General features: G+C 36.3%; 1 protein-coding gene across 6 annotated transcripts in view; it reads left to right on the top strand.

Annotated features, from left to right (window-relative positions):
• Positions 1–16,473, top strand: part of PDE1A (phosphodiesterase 1A) — a gene marked incomplete at both ends in the record, with an annotated part of 346,535 nt that overhangs the window by 316,948 nt on the left and 13,114 nt on the right. For 2 of the 6 annotated variants that reach the window (XM_082658754.1, XM_082658756.1), the window contains one exon: positions 10,911–10,939. The exons of the other annotated variants lie outside the window; for them this stretch is intronic. In XM_082658754.1, the coding sequence (XP_082514880.1) occupies positions 10,911–10,939 (29 nt within the window). Of the gene's footprint in view, positions 1–10,910; positions 10,940–16,473 lie in introns of those variants that run through there. 6 annotated transcript variants of the gene reach the window in all.

The following is a 16,473-nucleotide window of genomic DNA, read 5'->3' on the forward strand; positions in this document are numbered from 1 at the left end:
TCCGGAGCCTGTGCTCTGCAACGGGAGGGGCCACAGCAGTGAGAGGCCCATGTAACGCAAAAAAAAAAAAAAAAAAAAGCTGAAGATGCACGTGCCATATTTCCCAACAATCTCACTTCTGTATTTTTACCTTAGAGAGACTTTTGCTCATGTGCATCAGAAGACATGAGCAAAACATCCATTGCAGCATTGTTCATGAGTGCAAAAATCTGCAAACAACAGTAAAATGAATTCATAAGCTGTGATTCATATTCATATTATGAACCAGCATACAGCTGTTAAGAAAAATAAAACTTCACTGTGAATATCAACAGGGATGAAAGACACAAATAATATTAAGCAAAATATGCAAGCTGCTATAATATAGCAAGATACCATTTATAGAAAGTTTAAAAAAACTAAAAACTGAATAATAGGTTTTAGAATACACACATGATAAAACTAAAGAATGATGGGGAAAATATTCGGAACGGAGAATCTAGGGAAAGGATGGAGAATTTATTTAGGAGTTAGTAATATTTTACTTCTTTGGTTGGGTTCTAGACATACATGTTCATTTGGTGATTATGGTTATACCTAACATATATGCTTTATATATGTAAATATCCATTTTTTATGAATAGAATGTTTCATAATAAAAAATTTTAAAATGTGATCTGCTGTGAAAGCACAGCAACTAAAATAGACATCTATTTTAAAATCAGTGTGTATCAGATACTGCCATTGTAATTTCCCATTGCCATCACCTCTGGTCTTAAATATACTGAAGATGAGGTTTTCCTTATTGCATTGAGATGAAAATAAGCAGGTTATATAATGCTTGGTTAAACATCACGGTTCGGAGCAGAATCCCGGATGTTTGGTCATCATCATGCTGGCTCTGAAACTATACTTCATAGTTGTCTCAAAAACATCCCACTAATCCTAGAGCAGTAGAAGGTATGGATGCTTAGGCCCCAAGGTATGCAGCTCCTGGGTCATCAATAAAACAGAACACTTTTTTAAAGAGTCATTTCATTCAGTAAGCCTTCTATTAAGGATCTGAGAACAATCTGTTTAAGAATGTTGTATGTAAATGCATTCCTTTTTGACACATGTGTTTTCAAAAAGTAAAGCCAGTGAATGGCAAACACAAAAAGGAAAAAATTCTTTCCTCCAACCCAAACTGTTTTTGGTTAAATGTATCCATTTAGTGTGAGGAAAATGCCTTCATCATGTATTCAGCTTTCCTCAGCATCTTAAGTCTCTGCCCAGTCTCTATGTTTTTCTGTATTACTTAAGAGCAAACAGGAGATTTTAAGAGGGTGTGTGACTGTCCTCTAGTGAGGCAGGTGGAGGGAAATGGTGAGGAAAGTCACTTTTCTATTTCTACCTATGAAGTCTCAGGCCAATCACATAACTTTTCTTACCCTCAGTACATGTTATCATTGGGAAAATCCTATTTGTCCTAATGAAGGAGCAGACATTCCCATAAATTCTGACCAATCCGCATTTATGCTCCAGAGTTTTGAATGTCTGTGATGCAGCTTTGAGAACAAGGCACCAAGGAAATGAGAAAAAATAGAAGAGTACATTTGCCTATACTGATAGCCAGTGGGTGAGAGATGCCCCCAATTAACAACCAAGGAAGTCCTATACAGGAAAGAAATGTATACATTTTAAAGTGCCATATAAAAGTAACTCATTTTCACTGGTGGCCTGCCATCCTGCGTCATGAGCAACACCTGGGTCTGAAGCTGAGCTGGAGTAGATTAGGTTTTGTTTAGAACAGTACCTGAATGGCAAACACAAATATCTGTTCTCCCTTGAAGCAGAAGGGTTGCTTTTGTAAGTCACCTGAGAGACTGGTTCCTCTTTAGACACAAGAATTCCAAATTGACTCAGGTCCACCAAATCCACCTAGATTGGAATAAAAACCATAAATCAATCCCAGATCTGTTTTCTTTTCCATCTTCTCAAAGAGAATGTGTACTTGAGAAAACTAGTTATGTCCCAGAATGAAATCTGGGTGGTCAGTCTGGAATGGAATGCACTATGTTTTTTACTGTACTGAGTAATTTTCTGATTTATTTGATATTGATTCAGACCCCAAAATACTAGGCTCAAAGATGATTAAGAAGTGAGAAAAGGAAGCAACATGGGAACTGAGACGCTACTGGAGTTGCACTGGGCCCAAATCACAGCTGTTTAGAACCAGAAGGAAACCTAGAGCTAGCTTAAGGCAAGCTTGACATTTTAGAATATGTATTAAAAATCTCAAACATAGCAGTGTTTTCTAGTTTCTTTTTGTGACTTACTTCCTACATAATTGCTTGAGAGCCATAGAATATGTTCAATATAATATTATTCATTTGAGACCTGCTTTTGGCTTAGTAGCTCATCTGTTCCACCAAAAACGAAGGAAAAAAATAGGATTTTGATTAGAATTTCTTTGATATCAGTTTGGGGAGAATTGTCATCTTTATGGTATTGAGTCATCCTATTCATATATATCTTATCATTCCTATGTCTTCTTTCATGTTTCTCAGAAAGCTCATTTTTCTTTGATAATAATAACAATAGTAATGATGATAGAAAATATTTGATAGTGATATTAGATGTTAGGCACCATACTAAGCATGTAATATGTTATGTAATCACTTAATATTTATAATTAACAAAACTATATTTTAAATTTCTGAATATATTTTATTGGATTTTCCATCAGTATTTAATATTTTTTATTGATTTTGTGAATGAGTATTTCTTGCAGGTGTATACAAATCCAATTTGCCTTTGAATACTTATCTTCTGCAAATAATGACAGTTTTTTCCTTTCCGAAATGTATATCTTTTATAATTGTTTCTCTTGAGTCAACTGCACTAGCAAGTTTATCCAGAATGATCTGAAATGGAAGTGATAATGGCATTCAGCTTGTCTCTGAATTTAAAGGGAAGATGTTTAATGTTTCAGCATAAGTGTGATATTTCTTACTTTCTTTGATCTGCTCTTTATGAAGTTAATTTCCCATCAATATTAAGAAAATAAATTTAAAATAAAGTGTTTAGTTTTAACAAATGTCTTTTCTGTAGCTTTTTAAAATAATTCAATATTTTTCTTTTTAATTGGTTCATACAGTGAATTATATTAATAGATTTTCTAATGTTGAACTATCTTGTATTCCTTGGATAAACCCAACTTAATTGTTAGGTATTAACTTTGTAAAAGTGTATGTATTACTTTGGCTGGCATTATAAAATTTATATTTGTGGGTGAGATTAGCTGTTATTTTTCTTTCTCATACTGACCTTGTCTAGTTTTAGTATTGAGGTTATACTAGCCTCATAAAATGAGTTGGAGTTTTAAAATTCTTGAGCTTATGTGAAATTGGTAGAACTATCTTTAAAAACCATTAAGCCTAGTGTTTTATTTGTGGGATAATTTTATCTGCTGATTCAATTTCCTTAGTGTTTACATAGGATTTTTAAAGTTATTTAGTTTTTTATTTTTTTTAATTGTGAAATATAGTATACTGAAAAGGAATACATAAAAACATATGCACTATTTATAAGTAAATAACAAAGTGTACATTCTTATAATAGACAATCATTATAGTGGCCTACAAAGAAGTAGTATGCTGGCAAAGTTTAACAACTAGTTCAAAAAAAGTATGTATATATACGCACATATATATGTATATATATGTATGTATATATACAGGTTTATTATTACTATACAGGTTTATTAATATAAAGAATGAGTAGCACATAATTTATAAGTAATAATAAAATATACAATAGTCTATTATAAATTCTATACAGCTAATTGATTATCACAGAATGCTTTCACTGATTTTTGACAAACTCTTGTGTCCATTGTCGACTTACGGTTGCAACAGACAAATGGGTGTCATTCAGACTGATATTTTCATTTCTATCAAGGAGTAAGATGAAAGTACATAAATATATGTCAGAACTTAGAAAACATAGGCATATATCAACTTTACTTGTTCATCAGAGATGCAGATGGTTTCTTGGTCATTTAATTGGTTAGTGGCATTTGAATGCTGGAAGAAAATTCCCTCAATTTTTGTGCTATTTATAATGTAGCAGCTATAGACATGACACAGTCTTAAATTCAATCTCTATTTTTATCATTATCTCCACCATTTTAGACATCAATAAAACAATAATTTGAGCCCCAATTCAGAAAGTTTGATGATATCCATGGTGTGAATATCCCCACCATGGCCAGTTTCAAGCTATCCATATAATTTCTCTAAACATGGAGTTGGGAAAAGGTGCATGTTATATATTTGCATTTTACAGATATGGTAGAAATAACCTCGCAACACAGATAATAGTAAAATGTATCAAAATAATTAGGCAATGATGAGTTCTGAGTATTTATCACCTTTTTTTTGAATACAGTTTATTTAATTGTAAGTTTATATAATTTTACTTTTAAGAAGTAGTTTTAACAAATAGTTTGTAAAATTTCTGAAATGTAACAATTGGGTCTTGGTGCAACATACTGCTGCCCATAAAGCTTTCTGTGATCCACCCTCATCTCCTTTATCTTGCTGAGTCAATTTGCATTTCTCTTCTCCTCACCCGCTTGCCTTACTCCAGACACACTGACCTCCACACTGTTCTTTTTTTTCCTGTCTTACAACATGTCAGATACCTTTCTGCTTTAAGAGCTTTGTACCGGCATCATTGTTAGAAATGCCTCTCCCCCAAATACAACATAGCTGCCTCCCTCTCTGCTTTCAAGTCCAGCTTCAGCTGTCACCTTGTCAATGAATGACTCCTCCCCTGGAAAAAATTTTCAAATTCCACCCATGTTCCTCCCTTGCCCCCGATAACCCCCACCAACTATTTCCCCATAACACAACACTGTCTAGTCTATAAATAATTGCCTTATTAGCCTTAATTTTTATTGTCTCTCTTACCCCATTAAAAATAAGGTTCATGAGAACAAGGATGTTTGTTTTGATCACTGATGTATTCCAAGCTCCTAGAACAGTGACTGTCATGAATTCAAAATTCAAACAATTATATGTTGAAAAAAAAAATAGGAGAGACAGAGAGGGGGAGAGAGGGAGAGAGGGAGGGAGGGAGGAACAGAGGAAAGGAAGAAGGAACAAAAGAGAAAGGGAGAGAGGGAGGAAACCTACCATCTAGGCCAAGAAATAGAATATTGTGCCATGCCTTAGTAGTTCTATACGTCCTTCTCTAATCATTTCTTTCCTTCTCTTCCTTCCATGATCTAATCACTACCCTGAATTTTGTGATAATTATACCCTTGTATAACCTTAAACAATATATAGCTTAGTTTTGCTTATTTTAAAACTTGGTGACAATGGAATCATGTCATATAAATTCATTTATGTTTAGCTTTCCACTCAATGCCATGTTTTTTGAGAATTATCCATGATGACCCAAATAGCTGTTGTCTCATTCAGCAGAGATGTTTTCTTGGATCCTGACAGAAAACATGAGACAGAAGAAAATGTATCCAAGTACTGTGTAGATTTTTAAAAACTATTAAGTATTTAAGTTTTTCAAATAGTATATAACTATACTATTTCTTAGGCCACAAATCAGATGCACAGATAATGTAACTTCCATTATTTTTCTGTGACCAAACATAATTTCCAGCTGAAGTCCCCTTTGTTACATGTTTGTAGAAAGCATAAGCTTATCAGTCAAATGTTTTAATTGAATCAGAGTAAGCCTGGTCAATTTAGGATACTGGGGAGGAAAAATTCAGATTTTTTAACCTCCTTTTCCTTCTTCTTTAGATAACATCAAAGTCCCCAGAGACTAATGAGGTGTTATGGATTTGGGATAAGTACCAGTCCTTGTTTGACTTCTGGACACTCTCCCTCTCATCTTCCCAGACCTATACCCTCCCATCTGCTTCTGGCAATTATCAGCTCCTGCTTCTGACACGGGACCCCTTGTTTCTACCATTATAGGCTGTCAAACCTTTGCTCTCCCCAGCCTGCTTACTCTCTCTCATTCTTCTTTCCTCTTGATGCTTCTCATGGCCTGAGAACAGGCTGCTCTTCCTTACATATGACTGAAGTCTGCAGGGTTCTCCCAGACTCTTTACCCTGACCTTCCATATAGGCACTACTCCAGTCCTTGTACTTGAGAGCACCTACCTTGCTGCTACCTTTCATAATTCCAGATATGGGAATTCTGAGGAGACAAGGTCTCCTCTACTCCTAGATGCCTTAATTTATCTATAAAATCTTTCATACTTTCCCACTTAGAAATAACCCAAAATGTGACAGGTCTGGCTAAACCCAGGGTCCTGTCTCAGAGACTGTAAGTTTCTAGCCCTCTTGTATCTTCCAACTCTCTTCTCTCTCCCATCTTCCTCTGGTTCCATAGGAATGGAAAAAAATTGCCACTGGAACAATGAGTCAAACCTGTGCCACCTCCATTCTGAAGGCTACCCTTATCCTTCTTGCTACTCTTGGTAAAAACCTCAGTCCATATCCAGGAAATGAGAAACCTAGATATCTTCTGGAGGTATGAGTGGGGAAGTATAGAACTTGACTAAGTATTTTCCAAGAAACTTTGTCCCATTGATGGATGTGGCTTATGAATCTGAAGACTAAGAGTGTATGCATTGTTTCTGGGTACTTCACTAATAATATGTATGTCTACTTGTCTGAATGGGCATGGACCATGGTGACCAGTGGGAACAAAACCAGATAACAGTTCACAGCATCAGCTCAACAAGACAAACAGCTTTTGCAGTTGTTTCAGAAGAGAAATTAAAAATAAAGTTTGATTGTTAAATTGACTTTATTTAAAACAATATTACTCAATTAACATTTATCAAGTGTTTCTTACTACTTAGCAAGAAAAAAAAAGATTGAAAGTTCATTTTTCTTTTAATTTGAATGATTTAAAGCTAACTGAATCATGTGATACAAATTGAAATAACTTTAAGTTCTTTGAGGTTTTTCAGGGTGGTTAATATTTTTAAAAATGTTTCAGAGGGAAACTGACATTTTTGATCATAGAGAAATCTGTTTTAAAGATAAATAAAAATGAGACAACCTTCTCTGTTTTCTACCAAGGTCCAGGGCAATCTTAAGACATGTTGAGGAACTTTAATTCAGTTAAACTATTTTTTCCCAAGAAAATACTTACAGGATCCTAAAGGCCTCTTTTAAAAATTGAGTGCTATAACAAATAGCCAATTTATTCTCATTTTCACTCAATGTCTAACTTAGGGAACTTTAGGGACAAATGTAAGAAACTGTTGTCTCACACACACACACACACACACACACACACTGACTCCCACAGATTGTTCTGTCAGTTTTGAAAGTTCCACTATTTAAATCGGGCTGATTCCTCCTTTTGGTTTCAACATGGTGTGAGAGAGTTACCACTGGAGCAATCAGGAGTAATGCCATCTGAATGCCACCCTTCTCTTCCTCCTTTGCTTCTCTGGGGGAAACCTGGATCTGTGTCCTTGGGCGTCATCAGGAAACAAGGCTGAGGGGCTTCAGACTCTATTCCCAAAACCCTTAGGACACTTAGAGAGGCTTCCTCAGTAAATCATCTTTAGAGCTGATAGATGATAAACTGCCCGGGAAGAATAAATTTTTAGCCCAAGCATCACACCCAAACCAGTTACACAGCAGTACTTTCACTCCCACAGACCTGTATCACTCTGCACTCTGATCTCCTAGAGCTTTGCTAGACTTTTTTTGCTTTATTTGGCAGCACTCCGTATTAGTCCCTAATAGTGCACCTCACTCTTACGTCTGTTGCTTAGAGAAAATAAAAATAGATTTTTTTGAAAAGAACAAAAACATGCCATGTTACTTTGTATTGAATTACATTAAAAGGTTATGTTTATAAATATTTTTTCACAAAATATTTATTTACTCCTTTCCATTATCTTTTAATAAAACATAATGCATTTATTTACTTATTAATTTTTTTGGCTGCGTTGGCTCTTTTGTTGCTGCACGCAGACTCTCTTTAGTTGCAGCAAGCAGGGGCCACTCTTCGTTGCCGTGCGCAGGCTTCTCGTTGCGTGGCTTCTCCCATTGTGGAGCACGGGCTCCAGGCACGTGGGCTTCAGTAGTCCTGGCACATGGGCTCAGTAGTTGTGGCTCACAGGCTGTAGAGCACAGGCTCAGTAGTTGCGGCGCACAGGCCCAGCTGCTCCGTGGCATGTGGGATCTTCCCGGACCAGGAATCGAACCCATGTCCCCTACATTGGCAGACGGACTCTTAACCACTGTGCCACCAGGGAAGTCCCCAAACATAATGCATTTTATGTTATAACTCCTAAACTCCCAGGATAGTTTAAGCATAGTTTTGAGAAAATATTTGCATACTTTTATATTTCAGAAGAGACAAGTAATCAAACAGAGAAGCAAAGCCTTTCAGAGATAAAAACTAGAGCTCACTTATTTTCACTAGAGCTCACTCATTTTCTAATTATGGTTCAAAAATGTAAGTTAACAGTTTAAATGAGATCTTGCTACTAATTTTTAAAATAAATAATCATATTTTAAATTATTTTAAATCATATTTTAAATTATTAGTATATTAAATTATATATTCTATTATATATTTATTGTATTGTTCCTATTTCTAATTTAGTCTCTTCAGCTAGCAATCTACATTATATTATTAGTGCAGTAGAGCAGAAATATGCATTTGATGGAATGGAACATTTGGAAGATCAGAATTATAAAGTTCTAAGAGGTGGCATTCACCAAAGTCGCTTAACCCTAGAAGAGCTTAAGTGACAGTTCACACAATGAGTATGTGCTTGTGTGTTATTCATTCATTCACTCGCTCATTTATTGTAAAGGTATCACTCAATAGTTTTCAACCGTGTAAGCATATTAGCATCATCGGGAATACTTTATTTTTTAAAAGTTCGGCATGGCTTATCTCTAGTTCACAGAATTAGGTCAAAAATAGAACACTTCTGGGCTTCCCTGGTGACGCCGTGGTTGAGAGTCCGCCTGCCGATGCAGGGGACACGGGTTCGTGCCTCGGTCCGGGAAGATCCCACATGCCTCAGAGTGGCTGGACCCATGAGCCATGGCCGCTGAGCCTGCGCGTCTTGAGCCTGTGCTCAGCAACGGGAGAGGCCGCAACAGTGAGAGGCCCGCGTACAACAACAACGACAAAAAAAAATAGAACACTTCTGTGCGTTTAAATGAATGCAGAGGACATGAAAGGGAGAGCAGGAAACTTGATCAGCTCATGGTCAAGACAAGCCAAGTACAGATTAGGATCTGAGCCAGCTTCACCCTGTCCAGCTGTACTCAGAAAACAGCAGTACGTACCTTGATGATGCTGTCCCTTAAAATATCTGTCTTCGGTCACATGTCTCTACCCTGGAACATTTGCCTTCTCCTGGAAAAGTCAGTGGACTTTCTCTCTACCCTTATCCTTGTTCTTTCCTCCTCATGGAATGCACTTCTTGCACCCCCTCCTGCACTTTGCTTACTAAAATCCTACCTATCTTCCAAAACTCCATTAAAATGCCTTCTCCAAGAAGCCTATCACTTACATAATAAGCATAGCCATCTTATTCGTACTGCAGTTGGAATACTTATGTTCTGCCTTGCAAGTCCCAGAATGGGAAGAGAAAAATGTATTCAGAAGGGGTGTACCAAAATCAGTGTTGGTATAGGAGTGGGATTGGGGGAGATTTAGAAAATGATTCCAATTACACATGCCTTAAGATTCTGACATTTCCCTTTGGAGGTGTGCACCATCCTCCACCCAATGAGAACCATTGCATATGATGAGATATCACAATCAGAATGTGTTACACATGCTAAAACTACAGAGTCTGACAAAATATTGAGAACTACTAATGAGGTCATTCCAAATACATTTACACAGGCCTACTGGGTGCAAAACAAATGCCTGTAGATTTTTTTGAGAGCTGAACTCATGGGATGTTCAGCTTTAGATCTTTGCTGGTTCCTGCTCATGGCTGGGTAAGAGCTCTGTCAGTGTTGAGTAGAGGAGAGTTGACTTGATTCTAGGGAAGTCTCATTTTAATGGTGAGTTCATATAAATGAAATGGTATTACCCACTATATTGTACCATATTTTTTTTTGTTAGCTAAAAGATCTAAAATAAATCTACAGATAAATGACAAAAGAGAAAACTAAATGTGGGAGACATTCCCCCAAAGCTCCTCGCTTTCTTCAATGCCTGCACTTGCTACATTTTCAGGCACCCAAAACCTGGTCCCTAGCTCTAATTCTACTTTGCAATAAACTGCAATAAATAAGTATAAGAGCTCACAGGAGTTTTGTCACCTCTGAAAACTCTGGGGTAAGGAGTGTGACAGTGGATATTTGGGGAATGAAGAAGCTGGTGATGGGGAAGCGAGTTGTGGACAGGATGCTGCACTGTTGAGCAGAGATGATGGGGGCAGAGGAAGACTGAAGAGTTGGGGCATGAGGTAGGGAACAGCTCTTTGAGACAGTTCTCCCTTTCAGGTCCTACTCTCCTCCAGCAAGTGTAACTAGACTTTGTACCCAGAATTTGACTGAGTCCTTCACATTGCTCACACTCAGCTAGGTTCAAGACTTTGTCAGTTTCCCCCAATAATAAACTCAGTTCCAAGTACATTGGAAGATTTATTGTCTTAACATTATGCTTCGGAGCAAAATTTAAATCATCATTTGTCACCACTCACCTCTGTTCTCGCTCCAAAACCTCTAATCTTTCATTTCTCTTGACTTAAGGTCTCTCCTCCTCTCTTTCCTCTCTCTGCCTCTAAAATCCCCTCAGCTGCACAGAGCAATTTAGTTCTGGCCTCAAATTTAATCCATTCAACAAAACAAAAGCCTAACAATTGGCCTAAAATGATATCTACAGTTCTTGAAATAAGTACCTTTTTTTTTCAGAAGCAAAAACCAGTTCACAGAAATGTTAAGTTTTCCTGATCAGTAAACATCTTTAAGTAAAACCTCATGCATGGTAACAGCTCTAATTTGACCAAAAGACCTGGAGATTTCAGTCTACTTGCTGGAAATCTATGGGGCCCTGTGAGAGAAAGGGGATCCATTTCTGCAGATTGTTTAATTGGTGTCACAAACCACATAAGTAACAGCTACAAATTCCTTGGTTGACCTGGCTCAGCTGCTATGACAACATCAGCATCTTTATGTTTTGAAATATCTGTTTAAGTGGCATTTTGTAGCATTTCTCTTTACTAACATGGTGAGTGTCAATAAATTTTCTTTGAGCAGCTAATCTCTAATTTTGTCATTTCTGCAATAAAGTTTATCCATACATTTTCACTTTGGATATCCCCTTTCCAAAACACCAAAAAGGTAATGTGACTTTCATAAACTAAATTTATCTTTTATATTAATTCTACCATTGTCTTGCTGAGCAAATGCTTTAATAATTTTCTGCCATTAAAAATGATTTATAAAGGTTTTACGGGACAGATATCTTTGAAAAAATGTCTATATTTTAGTAAGTGTGAACAACAGGGGAAAAATGGCTTAATATATTGTTTTTTTGTGAGATTTGAGAATGACTTTTCCAATGTATAATTCAGTTTAAGGTTAGCCAAGGTATTTTCCTCCTGAAAAGTTTATTTTTTTGAGAATTGCTCTTCTACCCCTTCTTTACTGTGATCCCCTAATAGTTGACCTAATGGTTATGGTACTAGACTAGTAGGAACACCCCAATAATTAATTAGCTGAGACTGGCTGGTGTCTAATATTGAAGAATGTATTTTCACAAAGAAGTTTATTTATTCTTACTCTCTGGCTCTGCCTTCAGGAAAAAAAAAAGGCTATAATTTACCAATCAGATGTAATTTCAAAGATAAGGCAGATAATTATACTGAGGAAAGACAAAAAAAACATAGCAGGTATTAAATTACACCCAAGAAGGCTGCATAGTAGAGTATAGAACCCTGGAAATGGACTATCTCATTTGATCCTGTTCCCATCACTTATTTGCTATGTAATCAAACAAGTTATTTAATCTGTTTCAGTTTGCTGATTTCTAAAGTGAGGATCATAAAAATAGCTGTTGTGAGAATTAAATGAGTAAATACTTGTCAAGTTTTTAGAATTTAGTGTTTTCTACTATAATTCTTATTATTCTCCTGCACTCACATATATGTCTCCAAACTATATGGAGATCTTATAGAAGGCTTCCTTAAAGAAATATACTATGGAAAAACAGTACCTGCTCATAAAAATTTTGATATGAGTTTATGCTTAGCTCATGAGAAAATATGCAGTGGATCAATTCCATCAATCAACTGAGTGAATTGCTGTACGGTAAATTGATCGTAACTCTTCTATCAACTTTCATTCTTAGCTTAATCCATCAAGATAGCCTATAGAGTGTATCTCCCAAATATCTCTCAGATCCATACAATTTTCTGCATGAGTGAATGAAGGAATGGAATTGGCTCATTCTGGATATCTGGTAGAGTTACCCAATTTATAGAGCTGAAATGAACCACCTTTATCTAAATACTTTCTGTTGAGGACTCTGCCACTTAAGATACTTGCCTTTACTTTTTCTTGGCATAGAACCCTTTAGGAAAAGAGAACAATTCTAAAAAAGAGTATTCTGCAGACCTAAATGCTCTCAAAAAGAATAAATTTTAGCTAATCCAGCAAACTTGGTTTGTGGCAATTCACTTCTTTCCCAAAAGAATATTTTACCATCGTAGTTATTATCCCCAAAAGTATGCCTAGATTTAGGCCTTCTATACAGCCCAAACTTTTCATTCCTGAGTTTACTCCTTCTAGGACTGTTGTTCATACTTTGCCTAACATAATTTTCCCTTGTTAACTATAGGAATCTAGGAAATTCCCAGAAATCATGCAAAAAATGTTTATAGCTGAAGTCTTTGACCTTTCTTAGATATATTTAATTCCTCCGAAGAAATTATGAAAAATGAAGGGGAAAGGAAAAGTGATCCAAGAAATCTCTTCAGGTGAGGGTTAGTATATAAGCCCTCTAGGGAAAATGATGAAAACCTTCAAGAATCTGATGCTCAAACTTTATTTCTATATCATTCTTCAAAACCCAGCCTAGGCTAATTTTTTAGCAAAACAACTTGTAGTGAATGATCTTGGAGGACTTGGACTAATTGTGATTTGTATCAGGAAACTTTTGTGAAGGTTAAGAGAGAAGTTCAGCACAAGAACCCACACAATAATATTATCTCATTACTCTGGACATGGGATTCTTTCAGAAGGGGTCTATGTTTCCATATCATCCTTCCATCTGGACTAAGCTTCTGTGCAGGTCTGTTGGTTACAGAAAACCCAGAGTCATCAGTAAGAAATAGAAATCTCATCAAATAAAACAAGTTCAACAAAAATAAGGCAATAGTTTTTTTTTTTTTTACATCTTTATTGGAGTATAATTGCTTTACAATGGTGTGTTAGTTTCTGCTTTATAACAAAATGAATCAGTTATACATATACATATGTTTCCATATCTCTTCCCTCTTTTGTCTCCCTCCCTCCCACCCTCCCTATCCCACCCCTCTAGGTGGTCACAAAGCACTGAGCTGATCTCCCTGTGCTATGTGGCTGCTTCCTACTAGCTATCTATTTTACATTTGGTAGTGTATATATGTCCATACAATTCTCTCACTTTGTCACAGCTTACCCTTCCCCCTCCCCATATCTTCAACTCCATTCTTTAGTACGTCTGTGTCTTTATTCCTGCCTTACCCCTAGGTTCTTCATGACATTTTTTTATTTCTTAGATTCCATATATGTGTTAGCATACGGTATTTGTCTTTCTCTTTCTGACTTAATTCACTCTGTATGACAGACACTAGGTCCATCCACCTCACTACAAGTAACTCAATTTCGTTTCTTTTTATAGCTGAGAAATATTCCATTGTATATATGTGCCACATCTTCTTTATCCATTCATCCGATGATGGACACTTAGGTTGTTTCCATCTTCTGGCTATTGTAAATAGAGCTACAATGAACATTTTGGTACATGACTCTTTTTGAATTATGGTTTTCTCAGGGTATATGGCCAGTAGTGGGATTGCTGGGTCATATGGTAGTTGTTTTTGTAGTTTTTTAAGGAACCTCCATAAGGTTCTCCATAGTGGCTCTACCAAATCACATTCCCACCAGCAGTGCAAGAGTGTTCCCTTTTCTCCACACCCTCTCCAGCATTTATTGTTTCTAGATTTTTTGATGATGGCCATTCTGACTGGTGTGAGATGATATCTCATTGTAGTTTTGATTTGCATTTCTCTAATGATTAATGATGTTGAGCATTCTTTCATGTGTTTGTTGGCAGTCTGTATATCTTCTTTGGAGAAATGTCTATTTAGGTCTTCTGCCCATTTTTGGATTGGGTTGTTTGTTTTTTTGTTATTGAGCTACATGAGCTGCTTGTAAATTTTGGAGATTAATCCTTTGTCAGTTGCTTCATTTGCAAATATTTTCTCCATTCTGAGGGTTGTCTTTTGGTCTTGTTTATGGTTTCCTTTGCTGTGCAAAAGCTTTGAAGTTTCATTAGGTCCCATTTGTTTATTTTTATTTCCATTTCTTTAGGAGGTGGGTCAAAAAGGATCTTGCTGTGATTTATGTCATAGAGTGTTCTGCCTATGTTTTCCTCTAAGAGTTTGATAGTTTCTGGCCTTACATTTAGGTCATTAATCCATTTTGAGCTTATTTTTGTGTATGGTGTTAGGGAGTGTTCTACTCTCATATTTTTACATGTACCTGTCCAGTTTTCCCAACACCACTTATTGAAGAGGCTGTCCTTTCTCTACTGTACATTCCTGCCTCCTTTATCAAAGATAAGGTGACCATATGTTCGTGGGTTTATCTCTGGGCTTTCTATCCTGTTGCATTGATCTATATTTCTGTTTTTGTGCCAGTACCATACTGTCTTCATTACTATAGCTTTGTAGTATAGTCTGAAGTCAAGGAGCCTGATTCCTCCAGCTCCGTTTTTCGCTCTCAATATTTCTTTGGCTATTCGGGGTCTTTTGTGTTTCCATACAAATTGTGAAATTTTTTTGTTCTAGTTCTGTGAAAAATGCCAGTGGTAGTTTGATAGGGATTGCATTGAATCTGTAGATTGCTTTGGGTAGTAGAGTCATTTTCACAATGTTGATTCTTCCAATCTAAGAACATGGTATATCTCTCCATCTCTTTGTATCATCTTTAATTTCTTTCATCAGTGTCTTATAATTTTCTGCATAGAGGTCTTTTGTCTCCTTAGGTAGGTTTATTCCTAGATATTTTATTCTTTTTGTTGCAATGGTAAATGGGAGTGTTTTCTTGATTTCACTTTGAGATTTTTCATCATTAGTGTATAGGTATGCCAGAGATTTCTGTGCATTAATTTTGTATCTTGCTACTTTACCAGATTCATTGGTTAGTTCTAGTAGTTTTCTGGTAGCATCGTTAGGATTCTTTATGTATAGTATCATGTCATCTGCAAACAGTGACAGCTTTACTTCTTCTTTTTGGATTTGGATTCCTTTTATTTCCTTTTCTTCTCTGATTGCTATGGCTAAAACTTCCAAACCTATGTTGAATAAGAGTGGTGAGAGTGGGCAACCTTGTCTTGTTCCTGATCTTAGTAGAAATGCTTTCAGTTTTTCACCATTGAGGACGATGTTGGTTGTGGGTTTGTCATATATGGCCTTTATTATGTTGAGGAAAGTTCCCTCTATGCCTACTTTCTGCAAGGTTTTTATCATAAATGGGCGTTGAATTTTGTCAAAAGCTGTCTCTGCATCTATTGAGAGGACCATATGGTTTTTCTCCTTCAATTTGTTTATATGGTGTATCACATTGATTTGCGTATATTGAAGAATCCTTGCATTCCTGGAATAAACCCCACCTGATCATGGTGTATGATTCTCTTACTGTGCTGTTGGATTCTGTTTGCTAGTATTTTGTTGAGGATTTTTGCATCTATGTTCATCAGTGATATTGGCCTGTAGTTTTCTTTCTTTGTGACATCTTTGTTTGGTTTTGGTATCAGGGTGATGGTGGCCTCGTAGAATGAGTTTGGGAGTGTTCCTCCCTCTGCTATATTTTGGAAGAGTTTGAGAAGGATAGGTGTTAGCTCTTCTCTAAATGTTTGATATAATTCGCCTGTGAAGCCATCTGGTCCTGGGCTTTTGTTTGTTGGGAGATTTTTAATCACAGTTTCAATTTCAGTGCTTGTGATTGGTCTGTTCATATTTTCTGTTTCTTCCTGAATCAGTCTTGGCAGGTTGTGCATTTCTAAGAATTTGTCCATTTCTTCCAGGTTGTCCATTTTATTGGCATAGAGTTGCTGGTAGTAATCTCTCATGATCTTTTGTATTTCTGCAGTGTCAGTTGTTACTTCTCCTTTTTTATTTCTAATTCTATTGATTTGAGTCTTCTCCCTTTTTTTCTTGATGAGTCTGGCTAGTGGTTTATCAATTTCGTTTATCTTCTCAAAGAACCA

Source organism: Grampus griseus (assembly GCF_964374135.1).
Source record: "Grampus griseus genome assembly, chromosome: 7".
Taxonomy (NCBI): Eukaryota; Metazoa; Chordata; class Mammalia; order Artiodactyla; family Delphinidae; genus Grampus; species Grampus griseus.